The 24,804-nt window shown below is 56.4% G+C and overlaps 3 protein-coding genes across 7 annotated transcripts; 2 read left to right on the top strand and 1 right to left on the bottom strand.

Annotated features, from left to right (window-relative positions):
- Positions 1–6,496: 6,496 nt before the first annotated feature.
- Positions 6,497–11,809, top strand: CA11 (carbonic anhydrase 11; the record flags this gene model as incomplete). The annotated part of the gene is made up of 9 exons (XM_084257278.1): positions 6,497–6,563; positions 6,656–6,730; positions 7,472–7,614; positions 9,183–9,368; positions 9,861–9,956; positions 10,125–10,197; positions 10,270–10,424; positions 10,647–10,812; positions 11,613–11,809. 9 exons carry the CDS (start codon positions 6,497–6,499, stop codon positions 11,636–11,638), a joined length of 987 nt encoding a protein of 328 aa, XP_084113404.1. The 3' UTR covers positions 11,639–11,809.
- Positions 11,810–12,767: 958 nt separating this feature from the next.
- On the top strand, positions 12,768–17,439 carry DBP (D-box binding PAR bZIP transcription factor; the record flags this gene model as incomplete). Of its 2 annotated transcripts, XM_084257226.1 has the most annotated exons (4): positions 12,768–12,906; positions 13,818–14,228; positions 15,760–15,971; positions 17,110–17,439. In XM_084257226.1, 4 exons carry the CDS (start codon positions 12,768–12,770, stop codon positions 17,323–17,325), a joined length of 978 nt encoding a protein of 325 aa, XP_084113352.1. In that variant the 3' UTR covers positions 17,326–17,439. The 2 variants fall into 2 exon arrangements, with proteins under 2 accessions (XP_084113352.1, XP_084113353.1); XM_084257227.1 differs by lacking the exon at positions 13,818–14,228.
- A 923-nt stretch (positions 17,440–18,362) lies between these two features.
- SPHK2 (sphingosine kinase 2) lies at positions 18,363–24,468 on the bottom strand (the record flags this gene model as incomplete). 4 transcript variants are annotated; one of them, XM_084256810.1, is made up of 6 exons in its annotated part: positions 18,363–19,452; positions 19,882–19,997; positions 20,082–20,176; positions 20,288–20,437; positions 21,258–21,738; positions 24,430–24,468. In XM_084256810.1, 6 exons carry the CDS (start codon positions 24,466–24,468, stop codon positions 18,363–18,365), a joined length of 1,971 nt encoding a protein of 656 aa, XP_084112936.1. The 4 variants fall into 4 exon arrangements, with proteins under 4 accessions (XP_084112936.1, XP_084112937.1, XP_084112935.1 ...); XM_084256811.1 differs by having other exon boundaries at positions 21,258–21,552; XM_084256809.1 differs by having other exon boundaries at positions 21,258–21,812; positions 24,430–24,464.
- Positions 24,469–24,804: the final 336 nt, after the last annotated feature.

Here is a 24,804-nt window from a genome sequence, read left to right as displayed (position 1 = left end):
CCGGAGGAGGGTCCCACATGGCGCGCAGACCTCTCCTGCCGCCCGCTGCTCCCCTCAGCAGTGTACTTCGGTCCTTCTGCCTGCTCTGCTCCCTGCTCTGGCTCTGGTGAATTCTCTCACCCTCCCGCGCTTCTGACTGTACCCGTGCATGTATAAACAAAACAAACAAACAAACAAATAAATAAAAACATGCCTCTATAAAAAAAAAAATAAAACCTAAGCCAGGGCCTTCCTGGTGGTGCAGGGGTTAAAGACAGTGCTATCAAGCTATTGCCAGTCACTGCAGCATGAATTCAATCCCCAGCCGTCCAGGGAGCAACCCACATGGTGCAGCAGACCTCTCCTGTCTCACCCGCTGCTCCCCTCAGCAGTGTATTTCAGTAGATCTGCCTGTTCTGCTCCCTGCTCTCTCTGGTGTATCCTCTTACCCCCCACACCTCTGGCTTACACCCCAGTTCTTGTATGCATAAATAAATAAATCTCTAAAAAAAAAAACCTAACCCAGATCATGAAAGTAGTATGCTCAAAACTGTTGACTTCCCTTCTCTCTCAGAATAAAATCCAAAGTCTCTACTTTGCTCTACAAAGTCCCACAAGATCCACTCCTATCATGTAACTGGCCTTACCTCCTGCAAGCTTCCTTCAAATAATAGCAAGCTAGTTCCATACTTCATTGAAGCTCTCCCTTAGTCAGGGTAGGCTAGCTCTGTTGATTTAACACAATGAAAGTTGATTCCTTGCTTAGGTATATGTCCCGAACAAGTCAGCAAGAAGTGGTTTTCCACAAAGTTGTACAAGGACCCAGGCTAAGAGGCATCTAACATCTTGCTACTACACCAATTGCATCTACTGGTATTCTTGATCATTGTGACAGGGAAAGAGAGAGCACACAAGAAATTGATGGCTTGACTCAGGAGTGACTCCGGCCCTTCTAGTCACAGCTCATTATTCAAGTGGTTCCACCCAATGGCATGAAGGAGGGGAAGAAACATCTGTATATTAGTTTTCTATTGCTACCATAACCAATTACCACAAAGGTAACAACCAAAACAACGAATTATCTTACAGTTCTAAAGGTCAAGCACCCAATACTAGTTTTACAGAGCAAAAATCAAAATGTCAACAAGGCTAAATTGCTCCCAGCCTCTAGGAGAGAATGTCTCCTTCCCATTCTCAATTTCTAGAAACCACCCACATTTCTTGGCTCATGATCCCTTCCACAGTCTTCAAAGCCAGCAGTGGCATATCAAGTCTCTTTCACACTTCAAATTTCTCCTGCCTCTTCTCCTGTCCTTACATCTTTTTCTGACTGCAGCTGGAAGAAGTTCTCAACTTTTAAATATCCATGTATCAAATGGGTCCCACTTAGATAATCTAGAATAGTCTTTCCATCTCAAGTTAAAAAAATCACAGGCCTCCCTGGTAGCACAGGGGTTAAGTCTCAGTGATATCAAGTTATTGCCAGCCACTGTGGCATGAGTTTGATCCCCAGACAGGGAACTGACCCACATGGCTCAGCAGAACCTCTCCTGTCTCACCTGCTGCTCCCCTCTGCAGTGTATTTCAATAGATCCTCCTGTTCTGCTCCTGACTCTGTCTCTGGTGAATCCTCTCACCTTCCCACTCCTCTGGCCTACACTCCAGTTCTTGTATGCATAAATAAATAAATCTTAAAAAAAAAAAGAAAGGTCTGGAGATAATCAAGCTATCAGGAACCTTCTAGCTTTCCTCTCCACCATGAACTGTTCTTGTGGTCCAAAACAGCAGCAAATGCTCCAGCCATCATATGAGTATCCAATCAGCAAGATGGAGAAGGCCAAATAAAAAGGCGAAAAAGCCCCCATAGTTGTCTTATAGGGATGTATTCCAAATGCTGCTACACAACCTCTCTGTTTTTATTGGCCAGAATTTAGTCACATGACCTGACCTAGCTGCAAGTGGGGGCGGCTATATTGTCTTTAATTTTGGACTGTCTTGGATCCAGTTAAACAGGGTGTTTTGGTATCAAGGAAAAAGAAGAAAAAGCCATGAGGGTGGAAATTAGCTGATCTGCCTTGATGTCAGACCCTCAGCCAATCAGAATCCAGAGTAAACTATGACATCATGAGATGCTTAGCAGAGCAGCCTTATAGGCTTTCTAGGAATAGAGAGGCTGAGACTGGAAATAGTTAGTGTCTTGGCCATGGCATTCCCTTCCACCTCCTGCAGCCCTGACCTTGGATTTATGTGTGTTTTGTTCAATGCTTTTATCCCAGGTACTAGGACATAATATGTACTCAATAAATATTTATTGAATAAATAGGTGTTATTATTTATTCATTATTTTTGAATATTATTTTGACTACCATTATTGAATAATAGTTGTTATTATGTCCATTATACAGATGAAGAAACTGATGGGGGCTCTACTTCAAGGTGGGGGCAGAGATTCAAACTCAGTTTGGGGGGCCTCCCTGGTGGTGCAGGGGCTAAAGACACAGTGCTATCAAGCTATTGGCAGCCACTGCAACATGAATTCGATCCCCGACCAGGATCTATCTCATCTGCTGCTTCCCTCAGCAGTTTATTTCAGTAGATCTGCCTGTTCTGGTCCCCACTCTACCGCTGGTGAATCCTCTTGCCCCTCCCCCCCACCTCTGGCCTACACCCCAGTTTTGGTATGTATGCATACATAAAAATAAATCTTTAAAAAAAGTAAAGAAACTCAGTTTGGGTTGGGCCAGAATACTTAATCACCTTTTCAGTAAAGAAACTGCCACTCAGAGAGACAGGGAGACTTAGCAACAGACACAACAAGATATTCAAATTTTGTTCTCTAGAGCTGAGCTGCCAATACTGTAACTACTGGCTGCAAGAACTATTTGAATTTAAATTGATTAATATGGAAACAAATATAAAGTTTCTCATTTGCGTTACACATTTCAAGTATATTGAACAGAGCAGATATAGACATTTCCACCACGGTAGAAAGTTCTATAGGATGGTACTGCTCAAACATGAGGAATCAGGGGCCTCCATGGTGGTACAAGGAGTTAAGACAAAACCTATGAAACTATCTGCAGCCTCTACAGCACGAGTTTGATCCCCAGCCAGGGAGCCACTCACATGGCACAGCAGGACTCTCCTGACTGGCCCGCTGCTCCCCTCAGCAGTGAATTTTGGTCGATCTGCCTGTTCTGTTCCCCACTCTGTCTCTGGTGAATCCTCTCACCTCCCCCCTGCTGCACCTCTGGCCTGTACCCCAGTTCTTACATGCATAAATAAATAAATCTTAAAAAAATTAAAAAAAAAAAAAAGAATGAGGAATCAAGTCAAGGAACAGTCTCCAGAGAGCTCTGGGGAAACTGTCCAAATTCTAAGCCTCACCAGGAGAATTTTACGCACTCTGCAAGGAAAACATTTTACATTTTTAAGGATTGATATAGGGAACAAATTTTCCCTATACATTTTTACATTTTCAAGGATTTGTCTGGGCAATTATCGGGTCAATGTATCTATCCAATGTTGAGGAAAACAAGGAAGTTTGTTAATATTTTACCTGCCTCTTTAGAGCCTTGTTTACTGGGGACTGGGAGTTTTAGCAATGCCATAAGCCTTAAAGTCTGTCTTTATTTGAGGGTACTGATTTGCCCAGTGGAAGCTTTTTTCTTACTGTTGATGCAGCTTCTTCACAAAACCAGTCCACAGCTGTGGCATTTTTTTCTTTGTACCTCTTAGCTGAAACCAGGGTGAGAGGTATCCTTTTAATTGTTAACTGTAGTTCACAAGGGCATTTTCAAGAAAAATCTGAATTCTGGAGTCAGATTGCCTGCCTGGATTCAAATCCCTCTGTGTCCCTTAATTCTCTCATCTGTAAACTGGGGATGATGATGTGGATGATAACAATAGGAAGTAACCCACAGGACCTATTATGAGGATTAAAGGAGTTATTGTGTATATGGACGGGGTTGAGAACACTGTCTGGCACAGAGTTAGGGTCATTTAAGTTTGCTGTTATTGGACAAATCTCCATGGGAAGAGACAGAGCACTGAAGGAGAACAGAGACCAGGAAGATTTTGCTGGGCTCCCAGAAGGAGTGGGAGTTGGCAGCAGGGACAGCAGGTTAAGGAGGCCAAGAGGGCTATGGGAACCAGCCAGGCCTGGAGAGTCCAGGCCCTGTTGTCTCCCACCCAGGGGCCAGGGAGGTAGGAGATGAAAGTGAAGAGCGTGGCAAGCCCCATATGTTCCTTAGGACCCAAACTTTGTTTCTAGTGCCCGAGACAAATAGGCATGAAATTCACATCTGGGACCCACCTCCGGCCTGGCTGTGGCCTCCGCCTCTGGGCACCAAGCCCAGTCTGTGCTCTCTAATGGAGGCAGCACAGGTGGCTTCCAGAGCCCAGGGGAGGACCTTGTCCACCTCAGAACTGCCGACAGCTTCCTGGAAGAGCAGACTCCTGAAGCACACAGGAGTCCAAATAGGAATTTGTCCAGCAGGAAAGGGGGCGGGGGATGGGGGAGAGAAAGCCTCAGTTAGAGGGGCTTGTGCCCTTCTAATTCCGGGCCTTGTACAAAGGTCCAGAGTCCAGAGGGCCTTGAGTAATAAGAGAGTATTATAGAAAACCCAAGTGATTCCCAGGAGGCATATGGCAGGGGACCAGAATCTCTAGGGAAAGACAGCAGGAGCTTCATCTCATTCAGTCATGCCTGATTTCTCTCCTCAGGACAGCTAAGTGCCTGCCTGCATGGGGCAATGCTGGCGGCTCAGAGATGGGCTGTCCTCGCGGGAGGATACACAAGTACACAATGCCTTACTAGTAAGATCAATGGGCCAATGAAGGCGGAACAGGGCATTGAAAACTTCCCCAGATGACTGCAGCCCTGGCCAAGGACTTAACCGGGCAGGAGCCCCTGAGCCAGAGCCCTCCAACTAAATGACTCCCAAATTCCTAACCCTGACAAACCTTGAGGGTTTGGCTTGTTGCATTACACCATTATGCTTTTTGTAATTTGTTGCACAGCAGTGGACAATTAAACACACAACTTTCTTGTGTTTTCTGTGTGTCCATCTCTGTTTGCCATCCCCTGGGCGCCGCCACCCCCATGTCTAGAAGCTTGAATGTCCATTTCCAACTGTCTGTCTCTGGATGCGTCTGTAGTTTCTCCCTTGATGTCAGCTGGCGTCTCTCTGGGTCTCTCTACCGCTCTCCTCTCCCTCTCGAAGGAGATCTTTCTCTGCATGAATGTCTCTATTTATAGATGCTCGCGCGCACGCCTCTCCGCGTCCCGGGCTCTCGGCGTCTCCCCTCCAGCTCTCAGTGCGCTCGCGTCGGCCCCTCCGGCCCCCCATCTCTTGACCCGCCCGCGGGCCCGCCCAGCCTCCCGCCCTCGGGGGCTCCCGGTCCCCTCCGCCTCTGCAGTTCTCCGACCTCACCTCTGGCTCTCGCGCGCCCCGACTTTCCCAGCCGCTCCTCCCTCCTCCTCGCTGTCTGTCTCCCTCTCCAGGCCTCTGCTTCCCTCTCCTGGCCAGCCGCTCTCACCGCACCCCGGTCTCCCAGGGGATCCCTCAGCCGCGTTAAGGCAGCTCCCTGCGGGGACCCAGCAGAGCACTGGATGGGGGCTGCAGGCGCTAGTGGGGCTCCCACCCGGCCTCGCGGAGCCGGGGCTCCCCGGACCTTCGGCGCCAGCATCCCTGCGCGCGGGGACCTCCCAGCACGCTCCCAGCGCCACCTTAAGCGCCCCCCCTTCCTCTCCTGCGGAGGATGGGCCCCGCCGGCTCCGGCCCCAGGTGTCGGGCCCCCCCGCCCCCACGGCCCCGGCGCCGCCGGGAGCGGGGTCCAGCCCCCCGGAGCCTCCAGCCCGCCCCGGGGCCACCCCGCCGCCGCCACACACGCCAGGCTCAGGAGTTTTAGTGCTGCCAGAGCACCGCCCCCTCCCCAACAGCCACGACAAAAAAAAAATTAAATAACACCAAGAGAGGAGGAAAGAGAGGAGGGGAGGAGGGAGGAGGGACAGAGGAACACGGAGAAGAGGCAGAAGGGGGGGGAGAGAGGGAGAGAGAGAGGGAGAGGCTGGGAGCGGAGGAGGAAAGAGGGAGACGGGAGGAGGTGGAGAAGCGGAGTAGGGAGGAGCGCGGGGGGCGGTGGGGAGGAGGGGGGCAGCATGGAGACATGGAGTTAGGTGGCTCGGGGGAGCTTAGTGAAGAGGGCGCGGAGAGGGGGTTGTGGCTAGAAGCCGAAAGGTAACCCGGGGGAGCAGCAGCAGGCGGGGAGAGGAGGAGGAGGGTTGGGAGGCAGAGGGAGGCCGGGAAAGAGAGGGACCGACGGGGAGTGGAGAGGGTCTTGGGGAGCTTTCGGTCCCAGCTGCCAGAGTGTTGAGGGAACAGGGACTCCCTGGGGAGGAGAGCGAGGCGGGCCGTCCTGGAGGGACAGGTCCCACCGAGAGGGGAGAGAGGAGCTAAGAGTGGTGACAAGGGGTGCAGGGCTTCAGGCAGGGATCTTTAGAGGCCCCCAGGGGATGGGGGGTGCAGTTCGTTTGAGCGTCCCTGGAGCGCTGGTACTCTGGGCTGCAATGGGGGCGGCAGGTAAGGCCTGGGGGGGGGCGGGCAGGGAGTGGGTTGGGGCAGGAGAGGTGGGGGGGGGCCAAGGAAAGGGGTTCAGGTTACTCTCTCCCCAGCTCACATTGGACCAGCACCTGACCCCGAGGACTGGTGGAGCTACAAGGATAATCTCCAGGGAAACTTCGTGCCAGGTGCAGCCCGGGTGGGGACCCAGGAGTCCAGGACACGGGGGGGGGGGGGCCTCCTCGCTCAGACCCAGGAACCTTTCCTCCTCCCCACCCCAGGACCCAGGAGTTCCAGGCCCTTCCTCCCTCCCGCGGGACTGGGCCCAGCCTCTGAACCCCAGCGGCTCACCACGGGACATTATACATGCGCATTTCAAGTAGTGAGTGGGAGTAGTGGAAGGAAAGAGTGTGGGGGTGGAAGATGGAGCTTGTGTGTGCCTTTGCAGGGAAAAAAGCAGGTAGATCCCGGGCTCCTGCTGAGAAAGAGGCTCAGTGACCCCGCCCCCCAATTTCTCCAGCATTCTCTTGGCAACTCCTCTCTCCAAAGCATTCATTATCCAGCTGTGGGACAAGGGAGACTGAAAGAACTACAACTCCCATGGGCTCTGGCACAGGCAGGCAGTGGATGGGGAGGCTGGCAGCTCTGGGGCCTGCTGGGACTTGTAGTTCCGTCTCCAATGGCTTAGGTCTGATCAAAGAGCAGCTTGGAGGTGTTAGAGGGTCTTAGAAAATTCCTCCAAGGTTCTCCTAGGACCTGAACTTTGAATCCAAGCCCCTTCCTCACTCAGACCCCAAAGACCAGGTGCCCAGCCCTTGCTCTTCTGAGATCTAGAAATGCAGACCATAGCCTTCTTAGCAGGTCCCAGCATTGGGGTCCAGCTCCTATTTCTGACACCCTTTCCTCCCTGCCACACCTCTGCCCCCCAGGGCCGCCCTTCTGGGGCCTGGTGAATGCAGCCTGGAGTTTGTGTGCTGTGGGGAAGCGGCAGAGCCCCGTGGATGTAGAGCTGAAGAGGGTCCTTTATGACCCCTTTCTGCCCCCACTGAGGCTCAGCACTGGGGGAGAAAAGGTAAGAGGCTTGGTGGGATTTGGGGTTACCAAAACCACTGGGGATGGGCATGAGTGGGGATTGGGAGTGGGGTGCTGAGGTGGGAGGTCAACCTTGGAGGAGGAAGGGTACGCACTGGATGGGGAATGGCTTCTTTCACTTTAAAAATGGATCACCTGTTCTTCCTTTCCCAAATATGGCTCCCTAGTGTCCCTACCTCTGTAGAAGCAATGATCAAACAGATCATTTTCACTTTTAAAAGTCTGATCTCTATCCTCTGTCCTCACAGCACCCCCTTGAAATAGGCGCTATTATTTTATGGATGTAGAACCCCAGGCACAGACAGGTTAAGTTACTTGCTGAGGCCACAGCTAGAGAGTGCCAGCACTGGGGTTCAAACGCAGGCAGTGTGGTACCACTATTCTTGCTCTGGCCCACTGTGCAAAACCATTTTTTGTAAAAGCCCACACCACTCTTTATTCAGCTCCCCCAGCCTGAAGGCAGAGATCTCTACCCTGTCCTGTGCCTTCCCTTGCTCGCATTTCCAGTCCATGTCCTTTCTATTCTCCCTGCTAAATACCATTCAGATCTTTCCAAATTCTCACCGCCATCCTCTTGTACTGCAAGAGGATGTCATGGCTTCTTCACAGGTCTGCCTCTTTCCTCCTGCAATCCATTCACCACTCCCCAGTCAGAGAGATGTTTAAAAACACGAACTAGATGTTACCACTCCCCTGCTCAAAATGTTTCCATTAGGTTAAATAATAATAGTAAACATTAGTGTAGCATTTACCATGTGTGTCAGCAATAGCTTGGAGCAATCTCCCTCTCTCTCTATATATGTATACATATACACTTAATTATTTAAATAAAAATACAAAACACCCATCCTTCCCCCACTAGATCCTGCACCATCTGGCTCCAGCATCACTCCTTTGTTCACTGGGTGCTGTTCTCACTGGCCTCTTAGCTGTCACTAAAACAGACCATTCCAGGACCTTTGTACTTGCTATTACAACTTACCTCCCCGAATGCCCTTCTCCCTGCTCTTGCAACTAACCCTGACATAATATCCTTCAAGTCTCCATTCAAATGGCACTTCCTCATGGAAGTCTTTCTGAGCTCACTGCTGCCCTCCACCCCCCCAACCTCACACTCCCAATCTAGGCCAGGTTTTCCATTGCATTTTCTCAGAGCTGCCAGTTCTTCCCAGTAGGAGCTGGATGTTGTTAATTCAGCAGTTACTGATGTGATTTAGTATTTATTGTCTCCTCCATTAGAACATAAGCTCCATGGGGCCCAGGATTTCTGTCTACTTGCTCGTTGCTCTCTTACTGACCTCCATGGCACAGAATAACAGTTTAATATATATAAATAATATAAATATATAAAAATATATATAATAGTTTAATTAAATGGATTCGCCAATAATGAGCACTTGCCACAGACCAGCACAGAGTGTGGAAGGTGCTGGTGTCCAAACTCTGCAGGGAGATGAAGTGATTGTTGGCAGTGTGAAAGGTGGGAGGGGAAAACAGGAGGAAAGAAATCTTTCCATGTCCCAGTGACAGCTTCCACCTCTCCCACAGCTCCGGGGAACCCTGTACAACACTGGTCGCCATGTCTCCTTCCTGCCTGCCTCCCGGCCTGTGGTCAATGTGTCTGGGGGTCCCCTCCTTTATAGCCACCGACTCAGTGAACTGCGGCTACTATTTGGAGCACGTGATGGGGCTGGCTCTGAGCACCAGATCAACCACCAGGGTTTCTCTGCTGAGGTGGTGGCCATGGACCTCTGACCCTTGACTTTTGCCCTAAGTCAACCCAACTCTTCCTCACCCTCCTCTTTTTTTTTTTTTTTTAAAGATTTATTTATTTATTTATGCAAGCACTGGGTACAGTCAGAAGTGCGGGAGGGTGAGAGGATTCACCAGAGCGGGGAGCAGAACAGGCAGACTGAGGAAGTACACTGCTGAGGGGAGCAGCGGGTGGCAGGAGAGGTCTGCGCGCCATGTGGGACCCTCCTCTGGTGGCCAGGGAGCAACCGGGAATCGAACCGGCGCTGCAGAGGCTGCGGGCAGCTTCGCAGCCCAGCGCTCAACTGCTACGCCACCAGGGGAGGCCCCTCACCCTCCTCTTAAGGCCTCACCCCTATTGTCCTCCATAGCACTGCCCGCCCCCACTAATCCTTGACCTGACTTGGGACCCCCCAAAAGCCCTTCTCTCCTTCCCTTCTGCTGGGGGACCCCCACTCTTTGTGCTCCCCTCAGGTGCAGCTCATCCATTTCAACCAAGAACTCTACGGGAACTTCAGCGCCGCTTCCCGGAGCCCCAATGGCCTGGCTATTCTCAGCCTCTTTGTCAATGTGAGCCCAGGCAAGATTCAGAGGGTGGGAGGTTCTGGGTACTGGGAATCTGGGGTCTGAGGAAGAGCAAGGCTGGGAGGCCCAGATGCCAGGGTTCTGGCGGGGGAGGCAGGGATTGGGGGCTTGAACTTGTGGGCTCCGGCTTCTTCATGTCGTCCTCCAATACAGGTGGCTGGCAGCTCAAACCCATTCCTCAGCCGCCTCCTTAACCGTGACACCATCACCCGCATCTCTTATAAGAGTAAGTCCCTGCTGGGTTGTCGGGAAGGGCACATGAAGCATCCCTGTTCACTCTGGCCTGGTATTCCCACAGACGATGCCTACTTTCTTCAAGACCTGAGCCTGGAGCTCCTGTTCCCCGAATCCTTTGGCTTCATCACCTATCAGGGCTCTCTCAGCACCCCGCCCTGCTCAGAGACCGTCACCTGGATCCTCATTGACCGGGCCCTCAATATCACTTCCCTCCAGGTGACACCTGTGTGCCCCCACCTCCTGGCTTGGTCAACAGGCCTGGGGATCTTCTTGCCTTACCTACCCTCCTTCCCCCACACTGACCCCACTCGAGGGGCAAAGAGGGTCACCCTGGAAGGTGGGAGGAATCTGAGCAAGGCTCTGCCCAGATGCCCCAGAGGCAGGACTCCAGGACCTTGCATTATTCACTCCCAGTTTCCCACCCCCCTTCCCTGGCAGATGCACTCCCTGAGACTCCTGAGCCAGAATCCTCCATCCCAGATCTTCCAGAGTCTCAGCGGTAACGGCAGGCCCCTGCAGCCCTTGGCTCACAGGGCCTTGAGGGGCAACAGGGATCCCAGGCACCCCGAGAGGCGCTGCCGAGGCCCCAACTACCGCCTGCATGGTATGGTCCAGTCGGAACCCCTTCCACGTCTTGGTCTAACCCGCCTGTGTGTCTCCCCTTGATGTCTGAATACCATACAGTCCGACCCCTTCCCTCCCCGCCTCACTTGCTGCTTCTGCACTTGCTGCTTCCAGCCTCCTGGGTCCTCACTGCTTCTTTCTCCCTTATCCCCGGGTCATCGCGGTTCAGTCCACCTCCCCGCCTTAGGTCATTGCTGGTCCTTGATTTGCCTTTCCTCTTCGCTGCTTACAACTTTCAACTTGGAGTATAACCCGAACCCCCTGACTTTCTCCTTGCTATTGTTATGACGTTATGGTACAGTCCGTGCCGTTTCCTTGTTGCCATGGGTACAACCCTATGCTGCCCCCGCCCCCCCTTACTGAGAATCAACTTGGTACAACGTCCTTCCCACCCTCCTGCCTCCTGGGATTCAGCCCAGGGATCTAAGCCCCCTCTCCGGCTTCTCCACTTGGTACAGCCCAGGCAGCACCCCGCCCCACGCCGCCTCCCGGAGTAACTTCACTTGGTTCAGCCCGATGCTGTCACCCGATGTCCCTATTCCACCCTCCTGCGGCCTCTCTATGGTTCAGTCCAGGGCCATCCCGAATTCATTGCTCCCTCCCCCGTTTCTCATCCTAGTACATTCCGGTTCCCCCTTGGCAGCCTCCCTTGGTCGCGCCCTACGCGGCCCAGCTCCCGCCCCCTGCACGCCCCTTGCCTCCCCCCTGCACGCCCCTTCCTCTCGGGCCTACATTAACGCCCCCCCTCCAGCCACCGCAGCGGTGTCTTCTGTCTTACAGTGGATGGAACCCCTCAAGGTCGCTGAGACGCCCCATCGAGGACTGCGCCTGCTCTTCCCAAGCCTACCCGCAGGGGAGGGGACTCACCCCCAAAACAAAGCTATTAAAGGGACCGAATACTTCCTGTTTCTCAGTGGTCTGATTCTAGGCGCGGCGGGGAAGCATTAGGGGATTAAGAATAGCAGCTTTCTTCTGGAAGCCAGTCTCCCACATCCTAAACCGCACGACTGGGATTTTTAGCCTCCTGCTACCCACAACAATCATTTGGGTACGCGGCTCCTTTAAGCGGCGTTACCCTCCCCCCGCCCATACCCACCCTCCGCGTCAGGCAGCACGCGCTGAGCCATGTGCTTCCCCCTCCCGCCTGCCTCATTGGCCCGAACTGGGTCACTGTCCCGCCCCCAGCGCCTTCTCCCATTGGGCAAATGTAGGTCAGGGTCCCGCCTCCCTCCCAAAGACTAGGCAACTTCTCGCATAGCCCCTCACGCGCCCTCCCGGGCTTTGGCGGATCCAGGGGTCCCATTGGCTGTGTGTCTCGAGGGGTCGAGACGCGATTGGCCGGCGCTTTCAACCTAGGCACGCGGCTGGGGTGCAGGGCCCTAGAGGCGGGCGGGGCAGGGTGAGTGCGGGAGGGGACCGAAGGGAGGGGTGCGCGCTGTGGCGTCGGGTGTTTTGGTTTGGCTTTTTTTTTTTTTTTTTCCGCGAAAGAAGTTTGCTTTGGCCACGCCTCAAGGCGGCCGCCTCCTCCTGCCCCCCTCCCCCGCCCCTTTGAGCACACCTCTTGGTGCAGATTGCAAAGCGCCTTCGGTGGAGAGAGCTGCAGATTTTGCAAGAGCCAGGCTCGCCCACCTGGTGAAGAAGCGCCTAATATTCCCTTGAACCTTCGTTGCAAAGAGCCGATCGCCTGATTTGATCACCCCCTCACCCAAGACTGCATGATATACGGGGACCCTCTTGAGTTGCACGTTTCTGCGCGGAGGACTCCAAATCCCCGGCGCTCCCAGGACTGGCGGTGTGCTGATACTGGAGGTTTGCAAGATCCGCTCGCCCGGCCCTGGGCAAACACTCGCCAGAACCACAGAAGTGTACCGCTGACCGACCGGCCAGCCCTTCGCTGCTCCATGTACCCGTGAGCCGGCGGGCAGGTGCCCGACCATGGCGCGGCCCGTGAGCGACAGGACCCCGGCCCCCCTGCTGCTGGGCGGCCCCGCCGGGGCCCCCCCTGGAGGAGGGGCGCTGCTTGGGCTGCGGAGCCTGCTGCAGGGGACCAGCAAGCCCAAAGAGCCAGCCAGCTGTGAGTTCTAGCCCTCACCTCGCCCGGCTCAGACCTCCCCTCACTCCCTTCGGGATTTAAGTACTAGGAGGGGAGGGGGGTATCCACAGCGCCCTCCTCCGTGCCGAGACTTACATTTCCCAACCTTTATCTACCCGATCACTCCGGTGTGTAGGCCTCTAGCTCTCCCAGCTCCCAGCACACCAGGGTACGTGGTTCTCAAGCCCGTTTACCCCAAGGTCCCAGGAACCCAGGTTCCCTCTTCCTCCTCCCTCAGGACCCCGGAGGCTCGGTGCCCGCCCCCTCTTCGGTGGTTCCATCAGTCTGGACCCCCGATGTCCAGGGAGGAGGGAGGGGGCGTGTCGGATGCTCACACGGTGGTGACACGGGCCTAGGCGGGGCCTCCTGGGGTCACATGGCGTCGAGGGATGAGGAATGTGCCCCAGGAATAGAGCCCCTTCCTGCCCCTTATCGAGTGTGGGGGCGGGGAAAAGGGGTACAGTGCGCAGGGAGTGGGGGGGTAGGTTACAGAGGAATTACAGAGCTGTCATTTTTTCTCTCACCTGTCCAACCCTCCACCTCCCCTGTGTCTGAACTTCCGTCCCCCTCCATGTCAATGTCCCTTCCCGGGTCTCTACCCCCCTCTCTCTGCGCTGCCCTCCTCTCTCTGCATCTCTGTCCTCTCCTCTTTCTGAGTCGCTGTCCCTCTCTCGGTCTCTGACTCCCCTGTCCCTTTACTTTTGCTCTGGGTCTCTCTCTCTGGGTCCTTGCCTTCCCTCTTTGGTCTCTCTCCTGCGGTCTGTCCCCTCTTTCTCTGGATCTCCGTCGTGTGGGTCTCCAACCCCCCCCCCGCCCCGTCTGACTCGGGGTCTTCTCTCCCTGTCTCTCTTCCTCTCCCTCTCCACTCTGCCCGGTCTTTCCCTGGCCCGCAGGTCTCCTGAAGGAAAAGGAGCGCAAGGCGGCTCCGCCCGCAGCCACGGTCTCCGGGCCGGGCCTGGAGACGGCGGGCCCCGCGGATGCCCCAGCTGGGGCGGTGGTGGGCGGCGGGTCCCCGCGGGGGCGCCCAGGGGCCGCGCCCGGCCCGGCTCTGTTGGCGCCGCTGCTGTGGGAGCGGACGCTGCCTTTCGGCGACGTGGAGTACGTGGACCTGGACGCCTTCCTGCTGGAGCACGGGCTCCCGCCCAGCCCGCCGCCCCCCGGCGGCCCGTCACCGGCGCCCTCGCCCGTGCGCACGCCCGCACCCTCCCCGGGGCCCGGCTCCTGCAGCTCGGCTTCCCCCCGCTCCTCGCCGGGGCACGCCCCGGCTCGGGCTGCCCTCGGGGCCGCCGGCGGCCACCGCGCAGGTGCGGCGGCGGGGGCGGGGCGGGGCCTAGCCGCCAGGGGGCGGGGCCTAGCCGCCAGGGGGCGGGGCCTGCGGCACGGGGGCCGGGACGTTGGGACGGGGCTGGGCGCCCGAATTCGGGGTCTTCTGGATTCATAGGAGAGGAGGGACTTGGGACCCCACATTCCAGCAACCTGCCCAGTGGGGAGGTGGCGTGGACTTTCTCTGTGGGACGTGGGGGCAAAGGGTCCGGACGCTGGCAGAACCGGGACGGGGAGCCCCTAACATCGGGGTTTTTTACCGGGGAGTGGACTGGGCCCCACGATGCCGGCCTGGGATCGGCGGCGCTGGACAGGCTTGGAACTCCTAGGCCTCCTCCAGGGAACAAGGCGCGCCCTGACAGACGTGGGCTCTCCCCGAGCGGAAGGGACGGCAGCCCCGGTGGCCGGGTGCTCGCGGAGGCTGGGGTCCTGGAGTCCTCCGCGGGGGAGACGCCCCGACATGTGTCCAGGGTCTTTCACCGGAGCTAGGGCCCATCTTCTTCTATTCCTGGGAGAGGAGGGGCTCGGGAGCCCCGAATCGCATGTGCCCTGGTGGCGTGGGGCTGGGACCCCGGTCGAGACCCTTCTGCGGTGTTCCCCGGAGGGGGGGGGGGCTGGACCCATAAAGAGATTTGATCTGAGGGGCCCGGGGGAGCCAGACCAAAGATGTGCTCCCCGAGCACCTTCGGGTCTCCCGGGGCGGACTGCAAGTCCGGAATTCCTGGTCTTGGATGCCCGGGGGTCGGCCCTTGGGGGAGAACCGGAGCCCCACACTCCCCAGCCGCACATTCCCGCGCCACGTGAGTCCTCGCCGCCCTCCTCGGTGCTCGGCGCTCTGCGCACGCGCGGTCACGAGGAAGGGGGCGGGGCCTGGGGGAACGTGCGGGCGCCGGGGGTGGGGGCAGGAAAAAAAAAAAAAAAAGCAGGCGCCGGCACGTGACTCGGCCCTGAACCTGTGTCCTCAGCTGGCCCCGGCTTGCTCGCTCTTAAAGGCACAGGCCGCTACTGTTACTGAACTCATCTGAAACCACAGAGCCATTCCCTCTTCTCTCTCCTCAATTTTGGAAGCTAGTAGGTCTTAAGGGTCTAACTTGAATTTTTTTCAGTGTGGTAAATTCTTTTTCCCTGAAAGCCTCGGGTCTAGACTTTGGCCCGGGACTCTGTAAGAAGGATTCTGGCTCGAATGGGAAGGAAGCTAGTGCTGCATCTGAAGGTCTGAGATTTTACAAGCAATAGCTCTAGTTGTGTTGCTTAGGGCAAGTCAAATATGATTGGGCCTCAGTTTCCCTACTTGTAAAAGTAGAGTTGGTTCCATGATTTCTAAGCATCCTTGGGGCTTAAGGACCTTTCATATTTCTAGAAGGGAGTTTGAGTCCTGGTAGGCTTTATGTTAGACTGCAGAACTGCCTGCTAGGTGGTAGATGAGGGATGACTGTAGCAGGGAACCCCTTCTGGGAACCTCTTCTCCCCAACATAAACACAGACTCAAGTGACACATTCTGTTTCCCCAAGGCCTGACCTCTCGGGACACACCCAGCCCTGTGGACCCAGACACAGTGGAGGTGCTGATGACCTTTGAACCCGACCCAGCTGATTTAGCCCTGTCAAGCATTCCAGGCCATGAGACCTTTGACCCTCGGAGACATCGCTTCTCAGAGGAGGAACTTAAACCCCAGCCCATCATGAAGAAGGCTAGGAAGATCCAGGTGCCAGAGGAGCAGAAGGTGAGCACTGCCGGATCGAGGCCACCAGCTTGGCTGGCATACACCCAGCAGCCATGGCTTGCCCTTTCCTCACAGTCGGACCTGGGATTTTTACTGGGATTGGCTCTTAGTTTCTCCTGGCCTACCGCCAAGGATCTGTCCTCCTTGGCCATGGTCAAGGGATGGAGGTCGGGGCTTGAGATTTATGGAGATGGGTACTCAGCCAGTCCTACTGGGTCCAGTGGAACAGGCTTTAAGCATCTCTATCAGTTGGACCCAAAACCCTCACTGGAACACATATCAGGATCTCTTGGGCCCAGCTAAGGATAGCATTTGTCAGCAACGGGGCATCATCCTGCCTCTGAGAAGCACCCATGCAGACTGGGGCCGGTGCTTTGACCTCTGATTTGGCCCTTTTAAGAGCACTGGGTGGTCTCTGTTAACAAGCACTGGTCCTCAGCAATCATATTCCAGGGCTGGAGAACCCTGGGCATTATCATGTGGGGACGTCTCAGGCTAGTCTCCTTTGCTCAGGAACAGCTCTTATAGCAACCAGGGCCTCTTGGGAAGGAGGTAACTCCCTGGCCTCTGGGTCAGAGATTGGCTGCAGTCTGGGGACTATTTAGACCTCACATTTGTTTGCTGAGGAGTGATGAATTGCCTTGGCAACCAGGTCACTAGGACCCAGCTTTGGGAGGGTTTTATGGGACACCAAAAGCTATCACTAGGGAGTCTAGACTTTCCTTAGCAACCAGGATCAGCGTAGGTGATATATAGGGCTGTGCTTTTCACTGAGGGAAGTCCTGAGCCTCCGAAGGCCCTATTGCTAGAGAGTCAGCATCCTCAGCTACCAGGAGCTGACTGCAGTCAAGTGAGGAGGGCTGCTGGGGTCTGCTTTGCACAGGGGGAGACTTGAAACCCAGTTGCTTGGGGAACTCTCATGCCTTAGCTGTTGCTAGGGGCCTACTTTACTTCACAGTCGGCACTGCAAGGGCAGGTCCTTGAATATCCACCCAAGGGAAGGCCCAGTACCCTCATAGGTCCCGCTGCTGGGCAAAAAGCATTCCTGGAGGTCTCTTAGGTGGTCCTTGAAGGCATAAGCAAACCAGCTCCTCCCAGCCCTTCTGGACTTCAGTGCCTTCCTACTCCTTGCCCTCAGGACGAGAAGTATTGGAGCCGGCGGTACAAGAATAACGAGGCAGCCAAGCGGTCCCGAGATGCCCGGCGACTCAAGGAAAACCAGATATCCGTCCGGGCGGCCTTCCTGGAGAAGGAGAATGCCCTGCTGCGGCAGGAGGTGGTGGCTGTGCGCCAGGAACTGTCCCACTACCGCGCTGTCCTTTCTCGCTACCAGGCTCAGCACGGAGCCCTGTGAGGCAGCCCCCTCACTCCCACCCGGCGGAGCTCTCCTCCACCTCGCTGAGACTCGTGCCCTCTTCCCTCCCCGCCCTGTGGCCCACAGGCCGGCCAGCTGGGTGCCCCAGGGACGTGATGATACAGATAAATACATTTATATTTTTAAGAAAAAGCGAGCCTCCCCCCTCCCTCGCGGGGGTGGGGAGGGTCCTCTATGTGTGCTCCCCCCCGCCCCCCCGGCACGTCGGGGACCCCATCTTTCCACCGCCTCCGTTAACAAGATCCTGAATAAATCTTGAGAACCCCAGAGCCAGCTGTTGTGGGGGAGGAGGCAGCTTCCTGGCCCAGGTTCACGGCCAGCGGGTCACACTGGCCGCAGTCACTGGGCAGGTTTGGGCATCGGGCCAGAAAAGGCAGGCGCTGCAGGAAGTGCCCAGAGCCCGACCCCTCCCGTGGGCCGCCGGATTGAAGGGCGAGGGTCAGAGAGGGATGAAGCGACTGCCTTTATTGCATAGACCTTTTCAATTGCTTTGAAGACGGGTCGGGGGACGCACAGGAGACAAGATACGAGGATTTCCTGGCCCCACCTGGGGGGTTGGAACAGTAGTGCAATATCGGAGCGCCAGCCCCGGGGAACCCGCCCCTCCTGGGCTGATCGGCCAATAAGTGGAGGCACCGGAGTGGATAGGGTGAGACCCGGGCCCTGCCTGGCCAATTAGTGAAGGCCTCCCCCAACCCTTACATTCCAGGTCTCGTCACTGGACGACGCGCAAGACAGGCTCCGCCCTCAGCCGACCTGGGCGTCTACAAGGCGGAGGTCAGGGCTTGCTCTGAGACCTGTGCTCAGTGGTCAGGCACTGCCCTCGATCCGGGCCTATTTGTCTCTGAGGACCCCCGACCCCGGAACTAGAGCCATCCTCCAGCATCACCTCTGGTACTGAGGGTGGGCACAGTCCGGAGACCCGGCCAGGGCCCCTGTGAGGCCCCAGGCCTAACTCAGCCAGCACCCCTTGGAATGTAGGCCCGGCACCTGGCGGGCTCCAATTCTTGTAAGGTTCAGGGCTCCCGCGCAGGGCCACCCGGAGGCCCCGTGATTAGCGTACCAAGACCTGGATGCAACTGCGCTTGCAGCGGCCCGTACTCCACCTGCTCCCCGTCCACCGTGAGCACTCCGCGGGGCGTAAGTGGCTCGAGGCGGAAGGCACGGACAGAGGCATAGCCCAGCTGCGGACAGCCCTGGCTGAAGTGGTTACCCCGCTCCATAGCCAGGAAAAGGCGCAGCAGTGCTGCCCTCGAGATGCCACTGCGCACCCAGCACAGGTGTACCAGGCCGTCGTCAAAGCGCGCATGGGGAGCTGCCACCAGGTCAGCCCCCAGGTGGCTGGGTGAGATGGCCAATATGAGCACAAAGTCCCCCTCCAGCGTCACCCAGCCTGGGGGTAGTGGGGTGCCTAGAGGAGGAAGCAGGTGGTCTGCTAGACCACAGGTAGAGTCAGCTATAGGGACATCAGGGGTAGGAGGTGGGGGCCCAGATGCTGTCATTTCTGGGGTCCCCTCGGTGATGGGTGAGAGTAGAGCTGCCTTGGGGGAGCCAGGGGGTGAGAGCAGCAGTGGATCAGGGGACAGTGGGGCATCCCCAGCCCCACCCCAGTCACCTACCAGCTCTGGGCCCCCACCATTGAGTGACAGGATGGGCAGGGGCTCAGGTGACCCAGGGGAAGTCAGGGAAGGCTGGGGCAGGGGCAGGGGCAGGTCAGACACTGAGCGATGCAAGGGGGAATGGGCCACTGGCGGGGCTGGGGCTGGGGCAAGGGTCAGCTCTGACTTGGCACGGGGCAGGCCGTGGGCAGGGGTGGGTGAGGCTGATTCCACAGTGGCAGGGAGGTAGGAGAGGCGTCCTCGGTAGGTGTGCAGTGTGGCCAGGCCCAGCACCGTGCCCAGTGTGAACCGGGCACTGCCCAGGGCCCTGAAGCGTTCGCTCTGGATGTCCACATCTGACACAAACCCCCAGGCCACAGACAGGAAGGAGAAACAGCGGGCCCCCGAGGCCAGTGTCACAGAGAGCAGGTCCAGTGGGTGGTGGTTGCCCCGGCAGAGCAGCAGTGAACAGTTGAGCAGCAGGTCAAGGCCCAGGGCCTGCTCAAAGCTTCAGAGCCAGAGAGGAACGGATGGTGGGAAAGAGCAAAGGGAGTTGGTGAGAGACAGACCTTGTAGGGGAGAGGACAGGTTTAGGCTGCTCGGAAATTGGGCAGGCCACGTCCCTGGCCCTGTAACATTCTAGCTGCCCTCAGATGGACTCTCCTTACTGGGCCATGTTCCTTGTCACTTTTTTCCTGCCACAGGCATTCAGAGAATGCCCCCCGCATGCCAGCCAGTTCTAGGCACTAGGGATACGGTGGGGGCATAAGACAGACAAAATGTCCAGGCAGCAGGGAGCACCCATGTGGCTGACAGAGGACTGGCTGAGGGGAAGATGTGGAGGGAGTTGTGCCAGGTCTCGCTTATGCCAGGAGAGCTCACCCCTCCCTCCCCTAGTGCATCCTTAGGCGCGCCTGATGCAGGAGTGCCAACCTACCCCCCGTGCTGGTTCACGGCGCCAGCCAATGCGTTGCCTGAGCCACAGGGGAGGATGCCCACAGGTGTCTTCACGGCCTCCTCCCAGTCAGGGCGATCGAGGAGTCCATTCAGCACCTGTAGTGTGAAAGACCAAATGCCTGCAGCCAGCCTCCAGTCACCCTGGGCCCTGAGCTCGGGGGTGGGGCACTCCTACCCTACCTCGTACATCAGCCCATCTCCAGAGACTGTTACGATGCCATCCCACTCGCTCAGACACAGTCCCTGGACCAGCTCCCGGGCGTGGTTCTGTCGTTCTAATGTGAGGAATCAGGACATGGAGCAGGCTGGTTGACGCCGCCTGCCTTCCCGGCAATGGCAGGAGTCCCAGTCTCCAAGGCCCAGCTCTGGCCCAACACCGTCCTCACCTGTACGGATGAGGTTGAAGGACAGCCCAGCCTCGGCGATCATGGGCAGCACATGGTTCTTACACCACTGCCAGGCCAAGCCTCGCCCCCCAAAGGGATTGACCAATAGGAGCAATCGGGGTGGCTTGGGCAGGAGCTCAGGGCTAATTTCTGCAGAGAGAGGAGAAGGTGTCTACAGAGGCCAGACACCCAGGCACCTTGTCTCAGGAATAGTTAACTGCCAGCAGCCCTCAATGAAATTTGGGGAGGGCTGGTACCTGGAGCTTCCTGGGAGTTCTGTTTTTTCTCCCAAACCCAGGTGGGCAACCCCCCCCACCCCCGCCCCAGGTGCAAAGACAAAGACAGGGCTTGAGGCGCTAATCCCAGTGCCCTTTAGATCCAGGTGTAGGAGGAAGGTCAAGTGTGGTTTCCACAGTGCTCACCCCATACCCCTGGAACCCGGGATCAGGTTACTCCACTGTATGAGGCACTCACTGTCACCAGCCCTTAGGGACCCCAAGTAGCCAGCAGGACCCTGGAGGACCAAGGAAGCCCCACCAGATGGGGATCCTGGGTGGGGGCCTCTGCCTGAAAAAGCCCTCTCTGGCTTTCCCCCCTCTTCCCCACCCTCCCGCAGACTGGATTAGATGCCACCTCTGGGCACCTGGGAAGCCCTGAGATACTTGTGTGAGTGCCCAGCACCCTGGGTGGTGACTGCTCATGTTTCAGTCTGTTGCTCTCACCCAGAGTAAGCCTCTGAGTCAGTCATCTGTGGTCAAGGCCCACAGAAAGGGGAAGAGAACAGCAGACAAAACACTTTTCTCTGCCTGTGATTTTGCCCCTTTGCCCTGTCTATGTCACACTCTTCCAAGACAGACACAGACAGGTCACACAAAGAGTCACACAGAACAGCAGAGACAACGATGCCCACAGAGGGAGATCCAGAGACACGAAGGTGGCCCTAGGACAAAGGAGATGCCCAGTGCCTCACCCCCATCCCCAGGAAGTGGCAGTCCACGGAGCAGACACGTGAGGGCAGTGGCCCAACGCTGGGCCTCAGCACGGTTCTCCTCATAGGTGGCCGCCCCATCAGCCTGGAAGGTGCGTGTGGCTCTGCGCCGGGCCCCACGCCGGCCCCGAGGGTAGGTGTAGATGCAGAGGTAGGCGGCTGAGTCCGAGGGGCTGCGGCTCCGCAGGGTGCAGCAGCCTGAGACCTCAGCCAACAGGACCAGGCCGCCCCGGGGCCGGGCTTCAGGCTTTGGGCGCAGCCGCTGTATGTGCAGGGCCTGTGGTGTGAGAGTGAGGGCGAAGCGTGAGCCTCGGGCTGGGTATGAGCCAAACTCGCCATGCAGGAGTGGGGTGCTGGCGGCCAGTGGCAGCGGCAGTGGCAGCGGTGGGGCCATGGCCTCGGCCCTATCCAGGGCGCTCCTAGGCCAGTGGCCCCAGCTCCAGGTCACCTCCTGGTCCGGCCTCTGTGGGGAGGGAGGAGGGGCAGGAGTCAGAGTCTAGGACCCCGGTGGCAGGTGGAGGGAGGCAGGGACAGGGCCTAGGGACAGGAAGAGACAAGAAGGTGAAGTGACAGGTGAGATGGGAACACCAGAGACAGGCTCAGACAAGTGTGGGGAGAGCCTGAGGAGGCAGAGCAGAGTTCAGTGGGAGAGTAGGGCAGGCATTCTAGAGTGTCTACATCCAGGCACGCAGTCATTCATCTGTTCCCCAAATGTCATTCGGTGCCCTCTATATGCTGATCACGGCATTAGGCCCAGCAAACAAAGCAGGAAACAAACTAGACAAATTTCCCCACCAGTGTGGAGTTGCAAAATAAAGAAGTAAAATATGTAATGTGCTGGATGATGGGACAGGCTCTAGGGAAAAATAAGGTAGAGGAGAGGGACTGGGATGGTGGAGATATGTGCAAAATAAATATGTAACAAAAGAGAAAACACACACACACACACAGTAGGAATCTTCTCCAGATGGAGAGAGCAGGGGAGAAATAAAGACAAAGAAAAACACATTTATAGAGAAAAGAGAGTTTCAGTGAGATAAAACCTAGGATGAAGAAAGAGAGGCCAGGAACAGGTTAAGGGTGTCAGGTTCTTTGAGGGTCAGGAAGACAAAGAGAAGGGAGAGAAGGAGCAGATCAGAGAGGCAAGAGACAGGGGAGGCGGACAGCTACAGAGACTGAGAAAGGGATGTGACACAGGGGGCCCCAGGGGCCAGGGAGCCACATGCAGGCACCTGCAAGGGACAGGGGCCAAGAGATGGACCCCAAACACTGACCTGGACGTCTGGCCTCCTAATCTCCAGGGACCGGGTGGGAGCTAGGACAGGTGTCCCCTTCCCAGAAGCCCTCCCCCTGCCCTCTGCCCAGCCTTTGCCTCCTTTCTGTTCACCTTTGTACCCCACTGCCCCGCCCACCCAGCCACCTGTGAGTTCTGCCCCTTACCTTGCCTCACCCAGACCTGCTCCAGATACAACCCTCAGGAGCCACCTCTGCTCCTGCCCTGGGCAAGCTGCCTCAGGCCCCACCCCCGAACTTGCACTGGTCCCTTTGCTGCTGGTCACGTTTGGGCACAGAGCCCTAAATCTCTGTCAGTCCTGGGTCTGACCCTGTCCCTATCCCCAGTCTCTTGCCTGGTGTCCATTCTCTCCACCCCTCAGATACCACAGACTAGACTTGGGTCTGGGTCTCCATCCATTGGTCCGAATCCACAGAGGTGAGTCTCAGTCTCTGGGTCACCCTATCCCCGACCTACATCCTCTCCCCAATTTCAAAGCTCAGTCCCAGGGCCAAGGTTTCCATTCCTGTACCCCTCAGCCCAGGTTCTGGCTCTCCATCACCACTCCCCACCCCTGGTACCCCAGTCCCGGGACTCCGTTCCTCTTGGTCCTTCGCCCCTCAGACTCAGGTCTCTGCCGCGACCCCCACCCCCACCAACCCTCCTCACAGGCCAGATCCTCTTCCAGGCGGCCCCTCAAGTCGGCACCAACCGCCCCCATCAGACCTAGGGGTGGGGGGAGGGTGTGCAAGTCCCCAGCCAATGGCCGAGCGCCGGGCCAAAGTCGCACCAATGAGGGCGCGGGGGGGCGGGGCCAGCCAGCTGGCGAGTTTGGCGCAGGGACCGACTGCGGGCGAACTGGGCGGGGCATCGCGAGGCTCCAGAGCAGCCGCCATGGTAGATGAGGGCAGAAGCGCAGCAGAGGGGGCCTCACAGTCCCACGATCAGCGCCCCTGCCGCCACTTTTGTTGAGGGCAAGTGAGCTAGTCCTATCCACTGAGTTTATCAGGAGCAAAGGGGAAGGTCTTTAGCTACTGATGGAGAGGGGGGCGTCAGAGGTAATAACCCCCCAGACAAATATATAGGGAGTTAGTCAAGGAAAACCAGAGAAGCAGCGCAAGAGGCGGTGGGAGACTTGTAGACAGTTTGTGATCTTTTTTCAGTTACAGAGAAAGAGACACAGTAAAGCAAAGATGGTGGAACTGAGAACGTTTAAAGTAAGGTGGCAAGAAAACTCTAAAAATGACGGACACAGAGATGGGGACAGACACTTTTGAAATGAAAAGGAGGGAGGAAAGTTTCAAAACTCACTGAGTATTTATCTTGGGGACAAACTAGAGTGGAGACCACATGACATACGACCCGCCCACTGAGTGACCTGGTCACACAGCAAGACAGTCTCTGAGAAATCCAGGTCTGTCTCAAGGTGTGGGAGGGGGAGGATGGAGGAGGCCCAGAGGCTGGGAGGAACTGAGATCAAGAGACAGAATAAAAGATGCTGACAAAGCAACAGAGAGTCAAAGACATGGTGAAATTGAAAAAAAGCAAGAAGATCAGACAAAACACATATTGTAGAAAGACGTGGAGAAGAATATTGTAACAGAGCTTGCTAAAAAGAGAGATAAATGTCAGAAGTTCATTATTGCCAAACAATGTACCTTGTGTTTAACCCTGTGCAACAACAGCACCAGATAATGGGCCAAAGAATGATGGGGGGGGGGGGGCAACAGAAACTAAAACAGGGAAATGGGGCGCCAGGGAAAGTCAGACAGACATACCAGCCAGAGAAGCTGCCTAGAGACAAGACAACAGGCACTAGGAGGAAGTAGGTAAAATAGCATCCTATGGTATAGTGATCTTTACTTTCAAATGGACACTTACCTGGTCCTGCTGCTCCACTGCTTCAAGGTGTCCATTCATCTACCGGTCTTCTGCTGTGTTTCATCAGGAGGACCCTAGTCCTGGGTTGGAGGCCATGGAAGAGTGGTATGGAGTTCTCACGGTCCGGACCGGGACTTTGACTCTGTGGAGCAGAGTCAGGAACATAAAGAGTAGATGATAGAATGCCAGATGGGATGTGCTGGAGACCCAAGGGGCAGGGCCTGGCTGAGGAAGGAGAAAAGAGGCCAGAGGTCAGATAAATTACTGCCCCAGCCAGTCCATCTGGTCCTATTGAGTAAAGACTAATGACTGGAACGGAGGCTAATTTTATTAAGCTCTTATTCTGTGCAAAACGCTGTCCTAAGCACTTATACT

Source organism: Talpa europaea (genome assembly GCF_964194135.1).
Source record: "Talpa europaea genome assembly, chromosome: 16".
NCBI classification, from domain to species: domain Eukaryota; kingdom Metazoa; phylum Chordata; class Mammalia; order Eulipotyphla; family Talpidae; genus Talpa; species Talpa europaea.
Note: the sequence above shows the minus strand (reverse complement) of the source record. Positions and strands in the feature narration are given on the sequence as shown.